Source organism: Grampus griseus (genome assembly GCF_964374135.1).
Source record: "Grampus griseus genome assembly, chromosome: 14".
NCBI lineage: Eukaryota > Metazoa > Chordata > Mammalia > Artiodactyla > Delphinidae > Grampus > Grampus griseus.
Window position 1 is genome coordinate 53,356,740 of NC_139008.1, and position 26,034 is coordinate 53,382,773.

The 26,034-nt window shown below is 38.1% G+C and overlaps 1 protein-coding gene across 2 annotated transcripts in view; it reads left to right on the top strand.

The window, feature by feature from the left end:
- The window catches only part of HAO1 (hydroxyacid oxidase 1), a 65,229-nt gene that overhangs the window by 33,356 nt on the left and 5,839 nt on the right, over positions 1-26,034 (top strand). For both annotated transcript variants that reach the window (XM_082670833.1, XM_082670834.1), the window contains exons 4-5: positions 888-1,063; positions 22,307-22,398. In XM_082670833.1, coding sequence (XP_082526959.1) covers positions 888-1,063; positions 22,307-22,398 — 268 coding nt within the window. The remainder of the gene's footprint in view (positions 1-887; positions 1,064-22,306; positions 22,399-26,034) is intronic.

Below are 26,034 nucleotides of genomic sequence, written 5' to 3' on the forward strand. Positions count from 1 at the left end.
GGAAGATTTGGGAGTCTGAGTCAGCAGGGAGAGAGCCTCAGAGAAAGCAACTAAATGGCGGAGGGAAAAGCAAGAGCTGACAACTCATTTGCTGGGAAACACTTCCCAATTCTCCCTATGCCCACCACCACCACCACCACGCTAATAGTAGGACAGGGAAAAGAGTCTACAGCAACAACAGACAGAAGTTGTTAACACATGTTACTGCAGTTCCAGTCTCCTCTAGAATTTTCCACAAGGACTTTGAAAGATTTCTGAAGTCAAATGCAATTGCCAGAATGCAATTGAGATCTGAGTGAAGAAAATGTAATTAGGAGTCAAGAGACCAAGTTTGGAACTCAAATGCTGCCTTAACTAGTTTTATACTTGGGGGCATCTCATTCTGCAGCTCTGGTTTTATTTTCTACATAAAATAGGAATTATAGAGTATCAATTTTATTTTCCAGAAGCTTTTAAAATTGTGGCTATATGAATGCCCTTTGTAAATTGTGATGCACCAAGCAAGTGTTCATCTTTATGCTTAGTAGGCATTGCTGGCTGAAAATAACATCAAATTTATTGTATATATTCATAAAGTGGCTTAAAAATGTAGAGATATTTAAACTTGGCCAAACATTTCTCCTTTAAACTGATTTATTTATGTAAAAAACCTAAGATGTAAAATAAACTGTAAGTGACCAATTAAGTCCACTCGATTGTCACATTTAGCCTGGAATCATCCACCAAAACATGGAAAATGTAAATGCAATCAATCTGTAGATGGTTGAAGAGTGAACAGCCCATTGATTTGAAAAGGGAACCCTGTTTTGTTTTTTCATTGAATGAGTCATTGTAAAGATATCTTTAACTTTGGGAAATATCTCATTTTATGTAATTCTTTATTTCAGAATGAAAAATTTTGAAACCAATGATTTAGCATTTTCTCCCAAGGAAAATTTTGGAGACAACAGTGGACTTGCTGCATATGTGGCTAAAGCAATAGACCCATCTATCAGCTGGGAGGATATTAAATGGCTGAGAAGACTGACATCCCTGCCCATTGTTGCAAAAGGCATTTTGAGAGGTTTGTTTATTTCTCTACTTGAGTTCACCATGATTTTATGATTCTTTATGGATATGATCATAATACTTTTTCAGGGAAAATAATCAGGAAAAATGAGTATGGAAATAGAGACATCTTATCTCTCAATTCTCCCTTTTGGTGTTAGTGAGTAAATATTTCCTTCTTCTTAGGTAGTATTCTGAAGGAGAACAGGATTCTCATGAATTAAGAAGTTACCTTTTCTAAAGAATTGGGATGCCATTGCCTTATTTCGGAACTGTCATCAAATCACAGAGCTTGGCAAAATCTAGGTAGAAGGTCTTGAGTTCATTGCTTTGGTTGAAAGCTGCCAACAGCTGCTCTAAGACAACAAAAAGCCCAAGGATGATATTATGACAGCCAGACCTTTTTAAAGAACATTTTCTAGTTTTGTCCTGTTCCCTCCCAGTACCAATGACTAGAACTGACTTTCTGAGTGTGGTGAATCCCACATCACCTCCCTTTAAAGAAAGGCTGACAAGAACATTAAAATCCTCAAATATCAAGCCATAGGTATTAAGGAACTTGACCACTTCCCCAGTATCCACATGTATGCAAATCCCGCAGGGAGGTACCAATGACTATAATAATTTGGAGTGTAAATGTGTTCACCCACAAAAATGTTTTCTTGCCTTTGAAAACATTCCTTAAGTACTGTTATATGAATAACTGCCCCAAACATATTATTTTAAATGGAAATGTTTAAGTTAGTGTCTCTGGGTTGAGAGATTCTATTAACTTATCTCAGGGTTAACAACGACATAGAATCAAAACTTTTTCATAGGCTTTACTTGAATATGTATGAGTCCCATAGCCCCTATTTATAAAACTCTAGGCATGTCCTCGACTTTATTTAATATTCTGTACACAAAAATAAGCTAATACAAGTAAAAGAATGGACCTAATGAAGCTTTTAAGTAGTGGAGATATGTTTAAATCCAGATCTGTCTTAATCTGTGATTTTAAAACAAAATTGTCACATTATTTCCTGTTGACCATTGTCTTAGTTCAAAATTTCTGTGGATTATACTTCATTGAGCATACCCTGATATTACAGACACCTTTAAACAACAGTTTCACTGACCTTGCTTGCATCCATATTGTAGTCCATGATTGTTAGTGCTACTTCCTGTAGCTATATTCAACTGTAGATACTAAAGTATTAACCTGAAGATCTGCCCCATTCTTCATTCATCCATTCAATTATTCACTCACTTATTCATTTCATAAACATTTATCATGCTTACTGTGTGCTAAAATAAAATAATTTGAGGTCCTTGGCCTAAAGGACACCCCATTCTTGTGAGAGACAGACATAAAAGCAAGAATTTGGGTGCAATAAGATGTTAACAGGTGCTGAGATTGAAATCTATGCAGCATAAGGGTGAGGGTGAAAATAGGGTTTAGACAATTATAAAAGTGAGTTAGGGAAGGTTTCATTACAGAATGAAAGCTGATCCTTGAGTTTTGCCATGATATCAGGTCAAAAGACTCTTTTTCAGACTTCAATCGTGACAAAACACAGCAGTCACAAGTTAACAATGTTAAAACATATAAGCCATATTAGAGAATGTAGACTTTAAGATTGTTGAGGACCACTAAGAATACTGATCAGGGAAGCCGCCTCATCAGATTAGCATCTTAGAAAAATCATGCTTTGTGTCATGGACCTTCTCAATGGAGGTGGCAAAGCTGTGGTCAAGGAGGCTATTTAGGAAACTGCTGTTGCCCAGACAAGAGATGATTGTGGCTGACCTCCAGTAATGGCAGTGAGGAATCTGAGAGAGTGTAGTTATTTTACAAAATTAGTTCTGTTTCAAGTATTTAATTCACTCTCATCACAGAAGCTGGCTTAAAAACACCAAGGTCATTTAATTTTTTTAACCAACTTTTCAATTTTGGATTCCCAGTATATATAATTTTCTACAACTTTGTCCTCTAGGATATGACATAAATCTATTGAATTAGACTTTACTATCATGTGTTATTTTAAAAAAATACTTTGGGGCTTCCCTGGTGGTGCAGTGGTTGAGAGTCTGCCTGCTGATGCAGGGGACATGGGTTTGTGCCCCAGTCCGGGAAGATCCCACATGCTGCAGAGCAGCTGGGCCCGTGAGCCATGGCCGCTGAGCCTGCGCGTCTGGAGCCTGTGCTCCACAATGGGAGAGGCCACAGCAGTGAGAGGCCCGCGTACCGCAAAAAATAATAATAATAATAAAAAATAAATACTTTGGCTTCTAGAACTTCATTCTATGGTCATTTTTACCAAGGACCACCACCACCACCATCACCTCTCTTTTTTCTTCTTAGCCATATGTATTATTTACTTGCTTGTCATATTTTCATTATGTTTTGCACCCAGTACACAGTCCAAATGTTTGTTAAGTAAAATCCTCAGTGAAAACTACATGAATGTCTGTAATTAGAGAGAGCACAAAAGCAAGAGAAGGAGAGATAGGGCATTTGGCATTTGAAAGGAAATAACTTATCTATACATGTACAGTTTACATTGTCTAGTTTCTCTGTAACTATTCATTTCATTTATTTAACAAACAAGGATCATCACTATGACAACAGCTACATCAGGTGGTACACATGCTCAATCTGGGTGGAGGGGAGACAGGTGTGGCAAGGCCAGTTGTGGGAAATCCAGGTGTCAATATTTCACAGATCTTCATCCAGAAGTCACATGGACTGACTGAGAGTCATCTATCCTCCTTCATTTCCATTTTCCCAGAAAGACACAGATTATATTTGTAGGAACATGAAATCATGGGCAACTGAGAAGATCTCAGTGAAACATCCCCCCTTACCACCATTTTAAGAATTGCATTCTAATGAATGCAAATTGGACTGCAAGATGTAATCTCTTCCTGTGGTTAAACTCTGCCTTTGGAAAACTAACACAGACTCCAAACATGTACTTGAAGCAGGATTAGGTCTTTGCCAGAACTCACACTAACAAATGGCATTTGAGCAGACATATGCTTTTTAGAGTTGTGGGTTTTTTTAATTAAAAAAAAATTAAACTAGGCTGTCTCACTTCGGTAGTGGATTTTGGTCTCTCAGAAACTTCTCTAACTCATTATTTTCCTATCTACAGTTTTTAAAGACATTTTCAAAGAATATTCAGTGTTCCTGGATTGTGTTTAAAGCTGCTGCCATGGAGCTAGGATTTAGTTACTAAACTCCTGTTGAGATAGCACAGAGTCCTGAGTTAGAAACTCCAAGGGCTTGAGGGTAAATCTTGAGTACTTACATTTCACTTTGGTATTTTAGATTAAGTATGGAAATAATGTGTTAATAAGATAGGAAATAGTGCTGTTCACTATTGACTATTGTGTTTGTCGATCAATTAGTGTATTAACTGGCAAATCAACAAATGTGGAATGGCATACCAGTAAACTCTAGGGATTAATGAAAATATCAAGGATTCATCAACATTTTGCTAAAGCCATTTTGACTCTCTCATTAAGGAAACATTTTTTCTCTCTGGGTTAAAATAAAATGTAAAACTATGGACAAGATTTCATAAGCAAGTAGTGAAAGGGGTTCGTATCTGGTCCTAAATGATTACTTTCTTTTTTTCTCTAGATACTCATGATCCTATCTTCTGAGCAAATCACTCTGTCATTTCTCCCTACATTCCCAGCATTGCCTGGAAGGACACAGAAAACCACTTGAAATGATAGAAAACAACAAACTATGACTTAAGTAGCACTTACTTCAAAATGAAAGGCTCATAATAACCATAATCCTCACTAGGATGAAAATTTATTGTTATAAACAAAACTCAAACAAACTTGCCAAAAGTATCCAGCAAATGAATCTTCTTCTATCTACTCATCTTCTTAGTTAACGCTCCCTGCACCATCAGATGAAAATAATAATAATAATAGTGCATATTCATCTGAGTGCTCAACATGTGTCAGGCACTTTCGAAGTATTCATTCAACTCCTTTAATCCACAAACCAATCTTATGTGCATCTTTATACCCATTTTGTAATTTAGTATACTGATGCACAAGAAAAAGTTAAATAACTTGCCACTTACACGGCAAGCAAGTAGCAGATACAGGATTCAAATATAAGTGGTCTTATTACAAAGCCTAAAGTGTAATCTCTTTTTCATACTGTGTAGGATCAGTTTATTGACAGTATTCAATATCTCAAAACACAGGTTATAGCTACATGGTGGCAGGTATCTGCATATACATAGGAGGATTTCGTACATCTTCAATCACGGGGTTCATATATAGTTCATATATTTTGATTTTTTAACTTTTGATTTTATGTTTGGTATCACATACACAACTAGATAACCAGGGCAATTCCAAATACATTTTACATTGTTCATTAAGGTTACTTATGGTTATATCTAGACTTTTAGAAAAATACCACACTACATCTCTTTATCAGAGTAGTAAACTCATGCAGACATTAAAGCTGAGCTAGCCAATATGGCAGCCACTAGCCAAATGTGGCCATTCAAGTTAATTAAAATTAAATAAAGGTAAAATTCCAGTTTCTCACTTACACTGCCACACTCCCATTACTCTATGGCTACATGTGCTATTTTATGGAATCACACAGATCTGGAACATTTCTATCATCGCAGCAAAGTTTGATTGGACTGCACTGTATTAAGGCTGTGTCTTTAGAGAACCATTTTCCAAACATGTTTTAAATGATGGTATATTGGGCTTTTGGTTCAAAAAACTCTTACCAAAACTAAGACCCCACTGAAATTAAAGTATAGAAGTCCAAAAATACATAACACTTATGACAAAAAAGCAAAGGAAAATAAGAGGCACAAACAGCAGAGAAACCTCAAGAAATTTATGAAAGAAACAAAATGTAAGAGGTCGGGTTGACAGGAGGAAAATGAAAAGAAAACTGCCTCTGCAGGTAGTCTTTATGGGAACCCTGACAGCAGGAGCAAGTCATATAATGGGATGCCTCAAGGGACTCTGGGTGTCTAGTGTGACAGAGATGGGGGATGAAAAGTGGAAACTGAAAAGCAAGGGGATTAATTGGAGTTCTGTTTGTGAAGCTCACATACCAGCCAATAATCCTGTCCCCCTAGTGCAATAATAGGCAACTTGGCATAGTAGCTTGCTCCTTTTTAATGAACTAAATGGGTGCTGGGACAACCTATGGGTGGATGACCTTCACAACATGCCATGATACTGTCCTTATTCTGACACTGAAGTTCACAGTCCAGTAGCCCCTCAGTTGACTTTCCTTGTCTTGTCCCACATGGAGTTCCAAGAATTTCTTCTCCAGGCAAAGACTTGGCAGGAATAAAATTGATTTGCAAAACAGCTCCAGAAGACTATATTAGCTCCCTAGTCTTTCTTCTTTGTATATAAGTGGAAAGTTTAACATCACAAGGCATTTCAGAATGCCTTGATTTAATATACAATATTTGTTTTTCTCTTTCTAACTTACTTCACTCAGTATGACAGTCTCTAGGTCCATCCATGTCTCTACAAATGATCCAATTTCATTCTTTTTTATGGCTGAGTAATATTCCATTGTATATATGTACCACATCTTCTTTATCTACTTGTCTGTCAATGGGCTTTTAGGTTGCTTCCATGACCTGGCTATTGTAAATAGTGCTGCAATGAGAATTGGGATGCATGTGGCCTTTTGAATTATGGTTTTCTCTAGGTATATGCTCAGTAGTGGGATTGTTGGGTCATATGGTAATTCTATTTTTAGTTTTTTAAGGAAGCTCCATACTCTTCTCCATAGTGGCTGTATCAATTTACATTCCCACCAACAGTGCAAGAGGGTTCCCTTTTCTCCACACCATCTCCAGCATTTGTTGTTTGTAGATTTTCTGATGATGCCCATTCTAACTGGTGTGAGGTGATACCACATTGTAGTTTTGATTTGCATTTCTCTAATAATTAGTGATGTTGAGCACTTTTTAATGTGCTTCTTGGCCATCTGTAGGTCTTCTTTGGAGAAATGTCTATTTAGGTCTTCTGCCCATTTTTGGATTGGGTTGTTTGTGTTTTTTTAATATTGAACTGCATGAAATGCTTGTATATTTTGGAGATTAATCTTTGTCCGTTAATTCGTTTGCAAATATTTTCTCCCAATTTGAGGGTTGTCTTTTCGTCTTGTTTATAGTTTCCTTTGCTGTGCAAAAACTTTTAGGTACCATTAGGTTCCATTTATTTTTTCTCTGTTTTTATTTCCATTACTTTAGGAGGTGGGTCAAAAAATATCTTGCTGTGATTTATGTCAAAGAGTGTTTTTCCTATGTTTTTCTCTAAGAGTTTTATAGCATCTGGCCTTATATTTACGTCTTTAATCAATTTTGAGTTTATTTTTGTGTATGGTGTTAGGGAATGTCCTAAGTTCATTCTTTTACATGTAGCTGTCCAGTTTTCCCAGCACCACTTATTAAAGAGACTGTCTTTTCTCCATTGTATATCCTTGCCTCCTTTTTCATAGATTAGTTGACCATAGGTGTGTGGGTTTATCTCTGGGCTTTCCATCCTGTTCCACTGATCTATATTTCAGTTTTTGTGCCAGTACCATATTGTCTTGATGACTGTAGCTTTGTAATTTTGTTTGGACTCAGGGAGTCTGATTCCTCCACCTCTGTTTTTTCCCCTCAGAAAATATTGCTTTGACTATTCGGGGTCTTTTGTGTCTCCATACAAATTTTAAGAGTTTTTGTTCTAGTTCTGTAAAAAATGTCATTGGTAATTTGAAAGGGATTTCACTGAGTCTGTAGATTACTTTGGGTAGTATAGTCATTTTCACAATATTGATTCTTCCAATCCAAGAACATGGTATATCTCCCGATCTGTTTTTTGTTTTGTTTTGTTGTTTGTTTTGGTTTTTTTTAACGTCTTTATTGGAGTATCATTGCTTTACAATGGTGTGTTAGTTTCTGCTTTATAACAAACTGAATCAGCTATACATAAACATATACCCCCATATCTCCTCCCTCTTGCATCTCCCTCCCACCCTCCCTATCCCACCTCTCTAAGGGGACACAAAGCACCAAGCTGATGTCCCTGTGCTATGCAGCTGCTTCCCACTAGCTATTTATTTTACACTTGGTAGTGTGTATGTCCATGCCACTCTCTCACTTAGTCCCAGCTTACCCTTCCCCCTCCCCGTGTCCTCAAGTCCATTCTCTACATCTGAGTCTTTATTCTTGTCCTGCCCCTAGGTACATCAGGAACAATTTTTTTTTAGATTCCATATATATGTGTTAGCATATGATATTTCTTTTTCTCTTTCTGACTTACTTCACTCAGTATGACAGAATCTAGGTCCATCCACCTCACTACAAATAACTCATTTTCATTTCCTTTTATGGCTGAGTAATATTCCATTGTATATATGTGCCATATCTTCTTTATCAATTCATCTGTCGATGGACACTGAGGTTGCTTCCATGTCCCGGCTATTGTAAATAGTGCTTCAATGAACACTGGGATACATGACTCTTTTTGACTTATGGTTTTCTTGGGGTATATGCCCAATAGTGGGATGCTGGGTTGTATGGTAGTTCTATTTTTAGTTTTTTTAAGGAACCTCCATACTGTTCTCCTTAGTGGATGTACCAATTTACATTCCCATCAACAGTGCAAGAGGGTTTCCTTTTCTCCACACCTCTCCAGCATTTATTGTTTGTAGAATTTTTGATGATGGCCATTCTGACCAGTGTGAGATGATACCTCATTGTAGTTTTGACTTGCATTTCTCTAATGATTAGTGATGTTGAGCATCCTTTCATGTGCTTGTTGGCAAACTGTATATCTTCTTTGGAGAAATGTCTATTTAAGTCTTCTGCCCATTTTTGTATTATGTTGTTTGTTTTTTTGATATTGAGCTGCATGAACTGTTTGTATATTTTGGAGATTAATCCTTTGTCAGTCACTTAGTTTGCAAATATTTTCTCCCATTCTGAGTTTTGTCTTTTCATCATGTTTATAGTTTCCTTTGCTGTGCAAAAGCTTTTAAGTTTCATTAGGTCCTATTTGGGTTCTTTTTGTTTTTACTTCCATAACCTAGGAGGTGGGTCAAAAAGGAAATTGCTGTGATGTAAGTCATACAGTGTCCTGCCTATGTTTTCCTCTAAGAGTTTTATAGTGTCTGGTTTTACATTTAGGTCTCTAATGCATTTTGAGTTTATTTTTGTGTTCCGTGTTATGGAGTGTTCTAATTTCATTCTTTTACATGTAGCTGTCCAGTTGTCCCAGACCACTTATTGAAGAGGTTGTCTTTTCTCCACTCTATATTCTTGCCTCCTTTATCAAAGATAAGGTGACCATATGTGTGTGGGTTTACCACTGGGCTTTATATTCTGTTCTGCTGATCTATAGTCCTGTTTTTGTGCCAAAAACCATACTGTCTTGATCACTGTAGCTTTGTAGTATAGTCTGAAGTCTGGGAGCCTGATTCCTCCAGCTCCGTTTTTCTTTCTCAAGATTTCTTTGCCTATTTGGGTTTTTTTGGGTTTCCATAAAAATTGTGAAATTTTTTGTTCTTGTTCTGTGAAAAATGCCATTTGTAGTTTGATAGGGATTTCATTGAATCTGTAGATTGCTTTGGGTAGTATAGTATTTTCACAATACTGATTCTTCAAATCCAAGAACATGGTATATCACTCCATCTTTTTGTGTCACCTTCAATTTCTGTCATCAGTGTCTTACAGTTTTCTGCATACAGGTCTTTTGTCTCCTTAGGTAGGTTTATTCCTAGGTATTTTATTATTTTTGCTACAATGATGAAATGGATTGTTTCCTTAATTTCTCTTTCTGATCTTTTGTTGTTAGTGTATAGGAATGCAAGAGACTTCTGTGCATTAATATTGTATCCTGCAACTTTACCAAATTCATTGATTAGCTCTAGTAGTTTTCTGGTGACATCTTTAGGATAATCTATGCATAGCGTCATGTCATCTGCAAACAGTGACAGTTTTACTTTTTCTTTTCTGATTTGGATTACTTTTATTTCTTTTTCTTTTCTCATTGCCGTGACTAGGACTTCCAGAACTATGTTGAATAATGGTGGTGAGAATGGACAACCTTGTCTTCTTTCTGATCTTAGAGGAAATGCTTTTAGTTTTTCACCATTGAGAATGATGTTTGCTGTGGGTTTGCCGTATATGGCCTTTATTATGCTGAGGTAGGTTCCTTCTATGCACACTTTCTGGAGAGTTTTTATCATAAATTGGTGTTGAATTTTGTCAGAAGCTTTTCTGCATCTATTGAAATGATCGTATGGTTTTTATTCTTCAATTTGTTAATATGGTGTATCACATTGTTTTATTTGCATATATTGAAGAATCCTTGCACCCCTGCGATAAATCCCACTTGATCATGATGTATGATCCTTTTAATGTATTGTTGGATTCTGTATGCTATTATTTTGTTGAGGATTTTTGCATCTATTTTCATCAGTGATATTACTCTGTAATTTTCTTTTCTTGTATTATCTTTGTCTGGTTTTTATGTCAGGGTGATGGTGGCCTCGTAGAATGAATTTGGGAGGGGTCCTCCCCCCACAATTTTTTGGAAGAGTTTGAGAAGGATGGGTGTTAGCTCTTCTCTAAATTTTGAAAAAATTCACCTGTGAAGCCATCTGGTCCTTGACTTTTGTTTGTTGGAAGATTTTTAATCACAGTTTCAATTTCATTACTTGTGATTGGTCTGTTCATATTTTCTATTTCTTCATGGTTCAGTCTTGGAAGGTTATATTTTTCTAAGAATTTTTCCATTTCTTCCAGGTTGTCCATTTTATTGGCATAGAGTTGCTTGCAGTAGTCTCTTAGGATGCTTTGCCAGTTGTAACTTCTTTTTCTAATTTATTGATTTGAGTCCTCTCCCTCTTTATCTTGCTGAGTCTTGTTAAAGGTTTATCAATTTTGTTTAACTTCTCAAAGAACCAGCTTTTAGTTTTATTGATCTTTGCTATTATTTTCTTTGTTTCTATTTCATTTTTTTCTGCTCTGATCTTTGTGATTTCTTTCCTTATACTAACTTTGGGTTTTGCTTGTTCTTCTTTCTCTAGTTCCTTTAGCTGTAAAGGTTGTTTGTTTATTTGAGATATTTCTTGTTTCTTGAGGTAAGAATGTATTGCTGTAAACTTCTCTCTTGGAACTGCTTTTGCTGCATCCCATAGGTTTGAATCATCTTGTTTTCATTGTCATTTGTCTCTAGGTACTTTTTTATTTCCTCTTTGATTTCTTCAGTGATCCATTGGTTATTTTGTAATGTATTGTTTAACCTCCATGTGTTTGTGTGTTTTACGTTTTTTCACCTGTAATTTATTTCTAATCTCATAGCATTGTTGTCGGAAGAGATGCTTGATATGATTTCAATTTTCTTAAATTTACCAAGCCTTGATTTGTGACCAAGATGTGATCTATCCTGGAGAATGTTCCACGTGCATTTGAGAAGAAAGTGTATTCTGCAATTTTCAGATGGTATGTCCTATAAATATCAATTAAATCTATCTGGTCTACTGTGTCATGTAAAGCTGTGTCTCCTTATTAATTATCTGTCTGGAAGATCTCTCCATTGGTGTAAGTGAGGTGCTAACGTCCCCCACTATTATTGTGTTATTGCTGATTTCCTCTTTTATATTTGTTAGCAGTCGCCATATGTAGTGTGGTGCTCCTATGTTGGGTGCATATATATTTATAATTGTTATATGTTCTTCTTGGATTGATCCCTTGATCATTATGGATTGCCCTTCCTTGTGTTTTGTATCATTCTTTATTTTAAGGTCTATTTTATATGATATGAGTATTGCTACTCCAGCTTTCTTTTGATTTCCATTTACATGGAATATCTTTTTCCATCCTCTCACCTTCAGTCTGTATGTGTCCCTAGGTCTGAACTGGGTCTCTTGTAGACAGCATATATATGGGTCTTGCTTTTGTATCCATTCAGCAAGCCTGTGTCTTTTGGTTGGAGCATTTAATCCATTCACTTTTAAGCAATTATCGATATGTATGTCCCTATTACCATTTTCTTAATTGTTTTGGGATTGTTTTTGTAGGTCCCTTTCTTCTCTTGTGTTTCCCACTTAGAGAAGTTCCTTTAACCTTTGTTGTAGAGCTGGTTTTGTGGTGCTGAATTCTTTTAGCTTTTGCTTGTCTGTAAAGCTTTTCATTTTTCTGTTGAACCAGGATAAGATCCTTGCTGGGTAGAATAATCTGGGTTGTAGTTTCTTCCCTTACATCACTTTAAATATATCATGCCACTTCCTTCTTGCTTATAGAGTTTCTGCGGAGAAATCAGCTGTTAACCTTATGGGAGTTCCCTTGTATTTTTGTTTATTTATTTATTTATTTTTACATCTTGATTGGAGTATAATTGCTTTACAATGGTGTGTTAGTTTCTGCTTTATAACAAAGTGAATCAGTTATACATATACATATGTTCCCATATCTCTTCCCTCTTGCGTCTCCCTCCCTCCCACCCTACCTATCCCACCCCTCCAGGCAGTCACAAAGCTGATCTCCCTGTGCTATGTGGCTCCTTACCACTAGCTATCTATATTGTGTTGGGTAGTGTATCTGTGTCCATGCCACTCTCTCGCTTTGTCACAGCTTACCCTTCATCCTCCCAATATCCTCAAGTCCATTCTCTAGTAGGTCTTTGTCTTTATTCCTGTCTCACCTCAAGGTTCTTCATGACATTTTTTTTCTTAAATTGCATATATATGTGTTAGCATACGGTATTTCACTTTCTCTTTCTGACTTACTTCACTCTATATGAAAGACTCTAAGTCCATCCACCTCATTACAAATAGCTCAATTTCGTTTCTTTTTATGGCTGAGTAATATTACATTGTATATATGTGCCACATCTTCTTTATCCATTCATCCAATTATGGGCACTTAGGTTGTTTCCATCTCCGGGCTATTGTAAATAGAGCTGCAATGAACATTTTGGTACATGACTCTTTTTGAATTATGGTTTTCTCAGGGTATATGCCCAGTAGTGGTATTGCTGGATCATATGGTAGTTCTATTTGTAGTTTTTTAAGGAACCTCCATACTGTTCTCCACAGTGGCTGTACCAACGCACATTCACACCAGCAGTGCAAGAGTGTTCCCTTTTCTTCACACCTGCCCAGCATTTATTGTTCCTAGATGTTTTGATGATGGCCATTCTGACTGGTGTGAGATAATATCTCATTGTGGTTTTGATTTGCATTTCTCTAATGATTAATGATGTTAAGCATTCTTTCATGTGTTTGTTGGCAAACTGTATATCTTCTTTGGAGAAATGTCTATTTATGTCTTCTGCCCATTTTTGGCTTGGGTTGTTTGTTTTTTTTTTATTGAGCTGCATGAGCTGCTTGTAAATTTTGGAGATTAATCCTTTGTCAGTTGCTTCATTTGCAAATATTTTCTCCCATTCTGAGGGTTGTCTTTTGGTCTTGTTTATGGCTTCCTTTGCTGTGCAAAAGGTTTGAAGTTTCATTAGTTTCCAATTGTTTATTTTTGTTTTCATTTCCATTTCTCTCGGAGGTGGGTCAAAAAGGATCTTGCTGTGATTTATGTCATAGAGTGTTCTGCCTATGTTTTCCTCTAAGAGTTTGATAGCTTCTGGCCTTACATTTAGGTCTTTAATCCATTTTGAGGTTATTTTTGTGTATGGTGTTAGGGAGTGATCTCACCTCATACTTTAAAATGTAGCAGTCCAGTTTTCCCAGCACCAGTTATTGAAAAGGCTGTCCTTTCTCCACTGTACATTCCTGCCTACTTTATCAAAGATAAGGTGACCATATGTGCGTGGGCTTATCTCTGGGCTTTCTCTCCAGTTCCATTGATCTATCTTTCTGTTTTTGTGCCAGTACCACACTGTCTTGATTACTGTAACTTTGTAGTATAATCTGAAGTCAGGAAGCCTGATTCTTCCAGCTCTGTTTTTCGTTCCCAAGGTTGCTTTGGCTATTCGGGGTCTTTTGTGTTTCCCTACAAATTGTGAAATTTTTTTTCTAGTTCTGTGAAAAATGCCAGTGGTAGTTTGATAGGGATTTCATTGAATCTATAGATTGCTTTGGATAGTAGAGTCATTTTCGCAGTGCTGTTTCTTCCAATCCAAGAACATGTTATATATCTCCATCTATTCGTATCATCTTTAATTTTTTCATCAGTGTCTTTTAATTTTCTGCATACAGGTCTTTTGTCTCCTTAGGTAGGTTTATTCCTAGATATTTTATTCTTTTTGTTGCAATGGTAAATGGGAGTGTTTTCTTGATTTCACTTTCAGATTTTTCATCATTAGTATATAGGAATGCCAGAGATTTCTGTGCATTAATTTTGTATCCTGCCACTTTACCAAATTCATTGATTAGCTCTAGTAGTTTTCTGGTAGCATCTTTAGGATTCTCTATGTATAATATCATGTCATCTGCAAACAGTGATAGCTTTACTTCTTCTTTTCTGATTTGGATTCCTGTTATTTCCTTTTCTTCTCTGATTGCTGTGGCTAAAACTTCCAAAACTATGTTGAATAAGAGTGGTGACAATGGGCAACCTTGTCTTGTTCCTGATCTTAGTGGAAATGCTTTCAGTTTTTCACCATTGAGGATAATGTTGGCTTTCGGTTTGTCATATATGGCCTTTATTATGTTGAGGAAAGTTCCCTCTGTGCCTACTTTCTGCAGGGTTTTTCTCGTAAATGGGTGTTGAATTTTGTCGAAAGCTTTCTCTGCATCTATTGAGATGATCATATGGTTCTTCTCCTTCAGTTTGGTAATATGGTGTATCACGTTGATTGATTTGCATATATTGAAGAATCCTTGCATTCCTGGAATAAATCCCACTTGATCATGGTGTATGATCCGTTTAATGTGCTGTTGGATTCTGTTTGCTAGTATTTTGTTGAGGATTTGTGCATCTATGTTCATCAGTGATATTGGCCTGTAGTTTTCTTTCTTTGTGACATCCTTGTCTGGTTTTGGTATCAGGGTGATGGTGGCCTCATAGAATGAGTTTGGGAGTGTTCCTCCCTCTGCTATATTTTGGAAGAAATTGAGGATAGGTGTTAGCTCTTCTCTAAATGTTTGATAGAATTCACCTAGGAAGCCATCTTGTTCTGGGCTTTTGTATGTTGGAAGATAGTTAATCACAGTTTCAATTTCAGTGCTTGTGATTGGTCTGTTCATATTTTCTATTTCTTCCTGATTCAGTCTTAGCAAGTTGTACATTTCTAAGAATTTGTCCATTTCTTCCAGGTTGTCCATTTTATTGGCATAAAGTTACTTGTAGTAATCTCTCATGATCCTTTGTATTTCTGCAGTATCAGTTTTTACTTCCCCTTTTTCATTTCTAATTCTATTGATTTGAGTCTTCTCCCTTTTTTTCTTGATGAGTCTGGCTAATGGTTTATCAATTTTGTTTATCTTCTCAAAGAACCAGCTTTTAGTTTTATTGATCTTTGCTATCATTTCCTTCATTTCTTTTTCATTTATTTCTGATCTGATTTTTATGATTTCTTTCCTTCTGCTAACTTTGGTTTTTTTTTTTTTGTTGTTGTTGTTGTTCTTTCTCTAATTGCTTTAGGTGCAAGATTATGTTGTTTATTCAAGATGTTTCCTGTTCCTTAAGGTAGGATTGTACTGCTATAAACTTCCCTCTTAGAACTGCTTTTGCTGCATCCCATAGATTTTGGGTCATTGTGTCTCCATTGTCATTTGTTTCCAGGTATTTTTTAATTTCCTCTTTGATTTCTTCAGTTATCACTTCGTCATTAAGTAGTGTATTGTTTAGCCTCCATGTGTTTGTTTTTTTTGCAGATCTTTTCCTGTAATTGATATCTAGTCTCAAAGCGTTGTGGTCGGAAAAGATACTTGATACAATTTCAATTTTCTTAAATTTACCAAGGCTTGATTTGTGACCCAAGATAATATCTATCCTGGAGAATGTTCCATGAGCACTTGAGAAAAATGTGTATTCTGTTGTTTTTGGATGGAGTGTCCTATAAATATCAATTAAGTCCATCTTGTTTAATGTATCATTTAAAGTTTGTGTTTCCTTATTTCTTTTCATTTTGGATGATTTGTCCAATGGTGAAAGTGAGGTGATAAAGTCCCCTACTATGAATGTGTTACTGTCGATTTCCCCTTTTATGGCTGTTAGTATTTGCCTTATGTATTGAGGTGCTCCTATATTGGGTGCATAAACATTTACAAATGTTATAGCTTCTTCCTGGATTGACCCCTTGATCATTATGTAGTGTCCATCTTTGTCACTTCTAATAGTCTTTATTTTAAAGTATATTTTGTCTGATATGAGAATTGCTACTCCAGCTTTCTTTTGGTTTCCATTTGCATGGAATATCTTTTTCCATCCTTTTACTTTCAGTCTGTAGTTGTCTCTAGGTCTGAAGTGGGTCTCTTGTAGACAGCATATATATGGGTCTTGTTTTTGTTTCCATTTAGCCAGTCTGTGTCTTTTGGTGGGATCATTTAATCCATTTACATTTAAGGTAATTATCAATATGTATGTTCCTATTCCCATTTTCCTAATTGTATTGGGTTTGTTATTTTAGGTCTTTTCCTTCTCTTGTGTTTCTTGCCTAGAGAAGTTCCTTTATCATTTGTTGTAAAGCTGGTTTGGTGGTGCTGAACTTTCTCAGCTTTTGTTGTCTGTAAATGTTTCAATTTCTCCTTCAAATCTGAATGAGATCCTTGCTGGGTAGAGTAATCTTGTTTGTAGGTTTTTCTCCTTCATACTTTAAATATGTCCTGCCAGTCCCTTCTTGCTTACAGAGTTTCTGCTGAAAGATCAGCTGTTAACCTTATGGGGATTCCCTTGTGTGTTATTTGTTGTTTTTCCCTTGCTGCTTTCAATATGTTTTCTTAGTATTTAATTTTTTACAGTTTGATTAATATGTGTCTTGGTGTATTTCTCCTTGGATTTATCCTGTATGGGACTCTCTGTGCTTCCTGGACTTGATTAACTATTTCCTTTCCCATATTAGGGAAGTTTTCAACTATAATCTCTTCAAATATTTTCTCAGTCCCTTTCTTTTTCTCTTCTTCTTCTGGGACCCCTATAATTCGAATGTTGGTGCATTTAATGTTGTCCCAGAGGTCTCTGAGACTGTCCTCAGATCTTTTCATTCTTTTTTCTTTATTCTGCTCTTCGGTAGTTATTTCCACTATTTTATCTTCCAGGTCACTTATCCGTTCTTCTGCCTCAGTTTTTCTGCTATTCATCCCATCTAGAGTATTTTTAATTTCACTTATTGTGTTGTTCATCATTGCTTGTTTCATCTTTAGTTCTTCTAGTTCCTTGTTAAATGTTTCTTGCATTTTGTCTATTCTATTTCCAAGATTTTGGATCATCTTTACTATCATTATTCTGAATTCTTTATCAGGTAGACTGCCTATTTCCTCTTCATTTCTTAGGGCTGGTAGGTTTTTATCTTGCTCCTTCATCTGCTGTGTGTTTTTCTGTCTTCTCATTTTGCTTATCTAACTGTGTTTTGGGTCTCCATTTTGCAGGCTACAGGTCCATAGTTCCTGTTGTTTTTGGTGTCTGTCCCCATTGGCTAAAGTTGGTTCAGTGGGTTGTGTAGGCTTCCTGGTGGGGGGAACTAGTGCCTGTATTCTGGTGGATGAGGCTAGATCTTGTCTTTCTGGTGGGCAGTTCAACGTCCAGTGGTATGTTTTGGGGTGTCTGTGGGCTTATTAGGATTTTAGGCAGCCTCTCTGCTAATAGGTGGGGTTGTGTTCCTGTCTTGCTAGTTGTTTGCCATAGGGTATCCAGCACTGTAGCTTGCTGGTCGTGGAGTGAAGCTGGGAGCTGGTGTTGAGATGGAGATCTCTGGGAGATTTTCACCATTTGGTATTATGTGGACATGGGAGGTCTCTTGTGGACCAGTTCCTGAAGTTGGCTCTCCCACCTCAGAGGTACAGCACTGACTCCTGGTTGCAGCACCAAGAGACTTTCATCCACATGGCTCAGAAGAAAAGGAAGAAAAAGTAGAAAGAAAGAAAGAAAGAAAGAAAGAAAGAAAGAAAGAAAGAAAGAAAGAAAGAAAGAAAGAAAGAAAGAAAGGAGGGAGGGAAGGAGGGAGGGAGGGAGGGAGGAAGATGAGAAGGAAGAAAGGTAGGAAGAAAGAGATAAAATAATATAAATTAAAGTAAGATAAAATAAAATAAAATAATTAAAATAAAGAGTAATTATTCAGAAAAAAATTTAAAAAACCCCCAAAAAACAAAACAAAACAAAAAAAACATGGACGGATAGAACCCTAAGACAAATGGTGGAAGCAAAGCTATACAGACAAAATCTCACACAGAAGCCTACACATGCACACTCACAAAAAGACGAAAAGGGGAAAAAATAATAAATCTTGCTCTCAAAGTCCACCTCTTCAATTTGGGATGATTCACTGTATATTCATGTATTCCACAGGTGCAGGCAGGGTACATCAAGTTGATTGTGGAGCTTTAATCCGCTGCTTCTGGGGCTGCTGGGAGAGATTTCCCTTTCTCTTCTTTGTTCTCACTGTTCCCAGGGCTCAGTTTTGGATTTGGCCCCGCCTCTGCATGTAGGTCACCGGAGGGTGTCTGTTCTTCGCTCAGAGAGGACGGGGTTAGAGGAGCAGCTGCTTCGGGAACTCTGGCTCACTCAGGCCAGGGGGATTGAGTGGTACGGAGTGCAGGGCGAGCCTGCGGTGACAGAGGCTGGTGGGACGTTGCACCAGCCTGAGGCGTGCCATGCGTTCTCCCGTGGAAGTTGTCCCTGGATCCTGGGACCCTGACAGTGGTGGGCTGCACAGGCTCCCTGGAAGCGGGGTGTGGATAGTGACCTGTGCTCGCACACTGGCTTCTTGGTGGCGGCGGCAGCAGCCTTAGCGTCTCATGCCCTTCTTGGGGTCCGCGCTGTTAGCCGCGGCTCGCGCCCGTCTCTGGAGCTCCTTTAAGCAGCACTCTTAATCCCCTCTCCTTCCACACGAGGAAACAAAGAGGGAAGAAAAAGTCTCTTGCCTCTTCAGCAGGTCAGGACTTTTCCCCGGACTCCCTCCCGGCTACCCATGGTGCACTAATCCCCTGCAGGCTGTGTTCACGCTGCCAACCCCAGTCCTCTCCCTGCGCTCCGACCGAAGCCAGAGCCTCAGCTCCCAGCCCCGCCCGCCCTGGCGGGTGAGACAACAAGCCTCTCGGGCTGGTGAGTGCCAGTCGGCACCGATCCTCTGTGCAGGAATCTCTCCGCTTTGCCCTCCGCAGCCCTGTTGCTGTGCTCTCCTCCATAGCTCCGAAGCTTTCCCTCTCCACCACCCGCAGTCTCTGCCCGCGAAGGTGCTTCCTAGTGTGTGGAAACCTCTCCTCCTTTACGGCTCCCTCCCACTGGTGCAGGTCCCGTCCCTATCCTTTTGTCTCTGTTTATTCTTTTTTCTTTTGCCCTACCCAGGTACGTGGGGACTTTCTTGCCTTTTGGGAGGTCTGAGGTCTTCTGCCAGCATTCAGTAGGTGTTCTGTAGGAGTTGTTCCACAAGTAGATGTATTTCTTGTGTATCTGTGGGGAGGAAGGTGATCTCTGCGTCTTACTCTTCTGCCATCATCCTGTTCAGCCTCTTCCCTTGTATTTTGTTTGTCATTTTTCACTTGTTGCTTTTAATAATTTTTCTTTGTCTTTAATTTTTGTCAATTTGATTACTTTGTGTCTCGGTGTGTTTCTCCTTGGGTTTACCCTGCCTGGGACTCTCTACACCTCCTGGACTTGGGTGACTATTTCCTTTCCCATGTTATGGAAGTTGTCAACTATAATCTCTTCAAATATTTTCTTGGGTCCTTTCTCTCTCTCTTCTGCTTCTGGGACCCCTATAATGTGAATGTTGGTTCGTTTAATGCTGTCCCAGAGGTCTCTTAGGCTGTCTTCATTTCTTTTCATTCTTTTTTCTTTATTCTGTTCTATGGCAGTGAATTCCACCATTCTGTCTTCCAGGCCACTTATCCATTCTTCTACTTCAGTTATTCTGCTATTGATTCCTTCTAGTGTATTTTTCATTTCAGTTATTGTATTGTTCATCTCTGTTTGTTTGTTCTTTAATTCTTCTAGGTCTTTGTTAAACATTTCTGGCATCTTCTGAACCTTTGCCTCCATTCTTTTTCCAAGGTTTTGGATCACCTTCATTATCATTATTCTCAATTCTTTTCTGGAGGTTGCCTATCTCCACTTCATTTAGTTGTTTTTCTGGAGTTTTATCTTGTTCCCTCATGTGGTACATAGTCCTCTGCCTTTTCATTTTGTCTATCTTTCTGTGAATATGGTTTTTGTTCCACAGGCTGCAGGATTGTCGTTCTTCTTGCTTCTGCTGTCTGATCTCTAGTGGATGAGGCTGTCTAAGTGGCTTATGCCAGCTTCCTGATGGAAGGGACTGGTGGTGGGTTCAGCTGGGCATTGCTCTTGTGTGCAGAGCTCAATACAACTTTAATCTGCTGGTCTGCTGATGGGTGGGGCTGAGTTCCCCCCTGTTGGTTGTTCAGTCTGAGATGACTCAGCACTGGAGCCTACAGACCCTTTGGTGGGGCTAATGGTGGACTCTGGGAGGGCTCACACCAAGGAGTGCTTCCTAGTACTTCTGCTGCCAGTGTCCATGTCCCTGTGGTGAGCCACAGCCGCCCCCTGCCTCTGCAGAAGACCCTCCAACACAAGCAGGTAGGTCTGATCCAGTCTCCTATAGGGTCAGTGTTCCTTCCCCCTGTGTCCTGATGTGCACTCTACTCTGTGTGTGCCCTCCATGAGTGGAGTCTCTGTTTCCCCCAGACCTGTCAAAGTCCTGCCATCTAATCCCAGTTAACTTCAAAGCCTGCTTCTCTGGGAATTCCTCCTCCCATGGTTGGGAAGCCTGACATGGGGCTCAGAGCCTTCACTCCTGTGGGTGGACTTCTATGGTATAATTGTTTTTCTGTTTGTGAGTCAAACACCCAGAAGTTATGGGATTTGATTTTATTGTGATTGCACCCTTCCTACCATCTTGTTGTGGCTTCTCCTTTGTCCTTGTATGTGGAGTATTTTTTTGGTGAGTTCCAGTGTCTTCCTGTTGATGATTGTTCAGCAGTTAGTTGTGATTCTGGTCCTCTCGCAAGGGGGAGTGAATGCACATCCTTCTACTCTGCTATCTTGGACCAATCTAGAACATGTGAATTTTTAAGGACACAAATATTCAGTCTATACCACATGGGTTTAACATTTCCATGTACCTATAATTTTAGAAGAAAAATATTTCTAGCATTATTTTGAAAAATGGGAACATTTAAAAAGCAGTATTCCATGAAACACAGTTTGGAAGATGGTGATTTAGCATAAAACTTTCAAACAACCAGAATTATAAATTCTCCTGTGAATCTTTTTTTATTATTCTTGTCAGGTCTGCCTTTGATCTCCATTGCTGAATTTATGAATATATACAATGTTCTGTATCTATCTGCTTAAGTTTCCAAAATCTGATTTCACTACAACCTTGGACTATCTTTGAGTGTTAAATTGGAGAACCAGTGTTATTTTTGTAATTCTGTTAGAAAATGTTTTTTATTGGGAGAATATTGAAAATAATAGTTAAAATATAAAGTATAAAAAAAGTTGGAAACTGATGTAAGAAAATGTTAATCTATTATTTAAAACTATATTTTCAGAAACCAATATATTTTGAAGCATGATTAGAGGTGTAGCATATAATTTTAATATTACATTTTTGTATATTTCAATGGGAAAAATACATTTAATTATAGAACACTATTACTTAAAATAATTATTAAAGTTATATCTTTATATTAAGGAATGTTTTGGAAATAGACTTGTTCATCACCTGTTGTACTGAAAGTGCTTGCTACTTGGATGTTCTTTTATGTTATTAAATTGTAGAGGAATATTTATATTAAATGCTAAATAATATGATCTTGTTAATAACAAAATTACTTAGCAAGAGTATTTACTTTTCAGGATAAATACATTTTTAACTGCATGTCAATTTTCTGTCTATTGATAATTCTATTTTATCATTAAATTGTTCTAAGTGTTAACCTTTTTTGGCCAAAGAAGCCATCACTATAATTCCAGATTTAACCCTTGAGTGTATTTCTGTGTTAAAATTTCCAAGCAAGATACGTATGTATGAGGTCAGGCTTCCTTTGACTGGGATGCTTTGGCCTCAGAACTCAAGCCTTTATTAAGTTGCCTTTTCCATACAATGGTTGTCTTGCTCTTTCTAGGTGATGATGCCAGGGAGGCAGTTAAACATGGTTTGGACGGGATCTTGGTGTCAAATCATGGGGGTCGACAGCTCGACGGGGTGCCAGCCACTGTGAGTTTTGGCAAATGCCTCAACTGGTATTCCCATTTCTATCCCACTTTTGGCTATCTCTATGACTGCCTTTCCTTGTGTATATATTTTTGTGTGAATACTCAAGGTAAAATATGTATGAATATAGGTAAGAGCTCAGATTTTAAGTTTAGTGGCAAGTAACTACCTAAATTAGATCACTATTTGGTCTATTTATTTGTAAACTTATAAAAGTCTGTGTTAAATACCAAGCCATTAGTAGGCAGGGATTATTCCTGTTTTCATAAATATACCAATAAGTATATTATAAATTGGAGTATGAAAGAAAATATTATGCCATGAGTTTCCTGGAGGTGGGAGTTGAAGAACTGCAGAGTGAGGGCAGGTGGGGAAAGGAGGTAGAAATCCTGTGGTCCAGGTGAGGAGATGTCTGCTGCAAACAAGCTACTCTGTTGGAGCTGTGAACTACCTTGGCTGCATATTGGAATCACCTGGGAAACTGTAAAGAATCCTAATTCCCAGGCTGCACCCTAGATCCATCCATCAGAATCTTGCAGGACCAGGGGAGGCAGAGGCACTAGTATTTTTGACAGCTACCCAGGAGATCCAATGTGAATCTATGTTTTGTATACACTGTACACACTGTGCTAGGCAAATAAGAGTCCAGAATCCAGATATAAAAGTAAACTAAGCTGGTTGGAATGATTTGGGATGGAGTTAAAACTGTAAAGGAGAGCAATTAGCTCCAAAAAGGCCAAGAGCCAAGGAGTCCAACCAGGGGTTGATTTTAAGATCAAGGATTGGTGGGCCCAGAAGTGGACCAAAAGTCATGGAGGCAGACACATATCTAGGGGTGGATTTCATGGATCCATGATCTAGAATGGAGGCCAGAAGCTGTAGGTGGAGTGGGGTGGGGTCCCCTTACAGGCTGTCCACTTGTGGGAACATGACCAAGATTCTTTTAGATGAGGCAATGGGACTGCAGTTGCCTTTCACCTCTGCTCTGTTCTCATGTGGACCCCTGTTTTTACAAGTGTGAGTCTAAAAGTGGAATGGGAAAGAGTGAGATGTGTTTGGGGAATACCAAGGAATCCATTTTGTTTGCACTACCTGGTGGGAGTCGGGAGTCCTGGGAAATACACCTGCTAGGAGAGGTCTGGGAGGAGGTCCTTTAATATTATGTCATTGAATATGCAATAGCAAAGCCCTGAGTTAGCAGCAACGAGTATCACAAATTGGACTGTGGCATTACAGGGGACAGGAAGATCAATGAGGTGGCCCACATAATTATGAGAGCCAAGGAAAGAGAGAAGGGCCTGACCTGCTATGGGGCAGAAGGACTCAATAGTCCCTCCGAATTTCAGTTTTTTCATCTTTTAAAGTTTAAAAATCAATTAGATTACTTCTTTGGTGCCTTTAAACTTTAGTGTTCTATAATCTCAATTATCTATCATAGGCAAAGTAAGCTAGCATCATGTAACAAAACTTAAATAAATATGTATCTACAAAATAATGTGGATGGACTTCCTAGGCCATCATTTCTGAGCTGGATCATCATATGCATTTCCCCCTTTTGTCAGAACCATTTAGTCATAGTTAATAGTGGATGGCTTTAATTGGGATGAATATTTGAATTTATTCAAATAATTTAGTAAAGTAGTAGTGGATTACTGTTGCATTAAACTAGCAGGCTGATTTAGCTAAAGCCACGGATGCTGTGTAGGTTAGGGCAGATTGAATGATGACAGGGAGCTATTGGGTATATGCATTTGCACTCAGACTTTTTCGTGAAGCACTAATGGGCTAATGATAGGAATGAATCTAGTCTTTGCACGCAGTCAATAATTAAAATCATAAAATTGGAAGTTGTCAGCTCTTTCCAATTCAGCATTACTTATAAAGACCCATCTTTTTAGGTGATATTAAACATTGCCTGCAGTGGAGGGTGAAGAGCTCCTTTGGGCAGGGAGAAGATGGTCACAGTTCAAGGCTTTTCCGCTGATTTATGACTCTCTTTTGTATGAAGATGTAGACTTAGTGTGCAGGCCAAATTCAGTTTGTTTTCTAAAAATAAAATTTAAATCTACTGAAATCAAATCTAACTAGATTTTAAGGGAAAAATGTCTAAATGGTGTGATTTATTTCCTTCTGGCTGAGGGAATATGGAAACTTATCTAAAAGAGTTTTTTGAGTTGTGGTCTCAGAGACTATTTTAAGAAAAACAATTACCCTCTCCTTTGCATGATGTGTGCATGAGAGGAGATGCTTGCTTGAGTTTTGCCTCCTACTTTAGAGCAAATTTAAGGTGCATGACAATGAGAGGAATGTGAAACAGTATTGAGTTTATAGTGAAGGTGCTTTTCTCTCAGTATGGTGATTTTGAGGTGTGTGGCAAAAGGCTTGGAGGATGCTGTGGTGTAGAACTTTTCAGTAGATACACAGAAGGACTTGCTCTCCTGCACATTCTGTGACATCATAATTCAGAGCCAAAGAGGCAACATGATTTCACTGGCAGAGCATTGAAATGAACCCAGAGTTTTGGGTTCAAGTCCTTGTCTTGCCTCCTCTGAGGGGTGAGAGCTGGGTGAGCAAGTTGCTCAAACTTTTCAGCCTGAGCCTCTTCATAACGTTGTGTTGGTTGCAAAAATAGAACATCTGGATTATATGATTTCTACATTTCTATAAATCACAGAGTTTCTTTGTATGGAGAAATACTTATCATTAAGAGTCCTAGAACAGGAGTTTGACTTAAGTCCATCTTAATGCAACACTACCAAGAACCACTGCCAGACCCCTGCTACAGCAAAGAGTTTAAAAATAAGTTCATGTTAAGATCCTTACCCTGAAGGTAATAATGTGGCCAAGACTTGTCTTGGAGTAATTAGCGAATGATATGGCAGAATCAAATCAATTTCCAAAATCCACAGTACTGGAACATCTCAAACTGGGGTCTAAAGACAAATTCTCTAGAGTCTTTGAACCCTAGGAGAATTCTTTTTTCATTTTTGTTTTGATGCTAACTGGACCCAAAATACCTTAAACTTAAAAATATGACATTCCTTTCTAGTCAAAATTCTCAACTGTAAAACCTTTTCAGAAAATAAACTTTGGGTTGTTAAATCAGTGTTTCTAAAGTTGAGTCCTTGGGCATATTCTATGAGATCTTTCATTTTTCCTTCTGAAAGGAATTCATGAAATTCTACCTTTGAGAGACACTTGATATATCAGTTAGCTTTTGCTGTGTAACAAACCACTCTGAAATTTACTGGCTAAAATCCAACAGCCATTTATTCATGTCACAACTTTGTGTGTTGGCAATTTGAGCTGATATCCACTGGGAGGTTTTTCTGGTCCTGGCTGGGCTCACTCATATGCGTATGTGGTCCATTGCTGGGTCTACTAGGGCAGACTAGTGTAGGATGACATCAGCAGGGATGACTCTGCATCGTCTCACATCTAGCATATTAGGTGGCCTGGTTTCCTAGAGAGCAAGTGGAAATATGCAAAGCCTCTTGAGCTCTAGGCTTAGAACAGGCACACTGTCACTTCTCTCTTGTTCTATTGGTGAAAGCAAGTCACAAGGCTGGTTTAGATTCAAGGGGTGAGGAAGTAGACTCTTCTGGCCCCATTTCTCCCTCATGATGGGAGGAGCGGAAA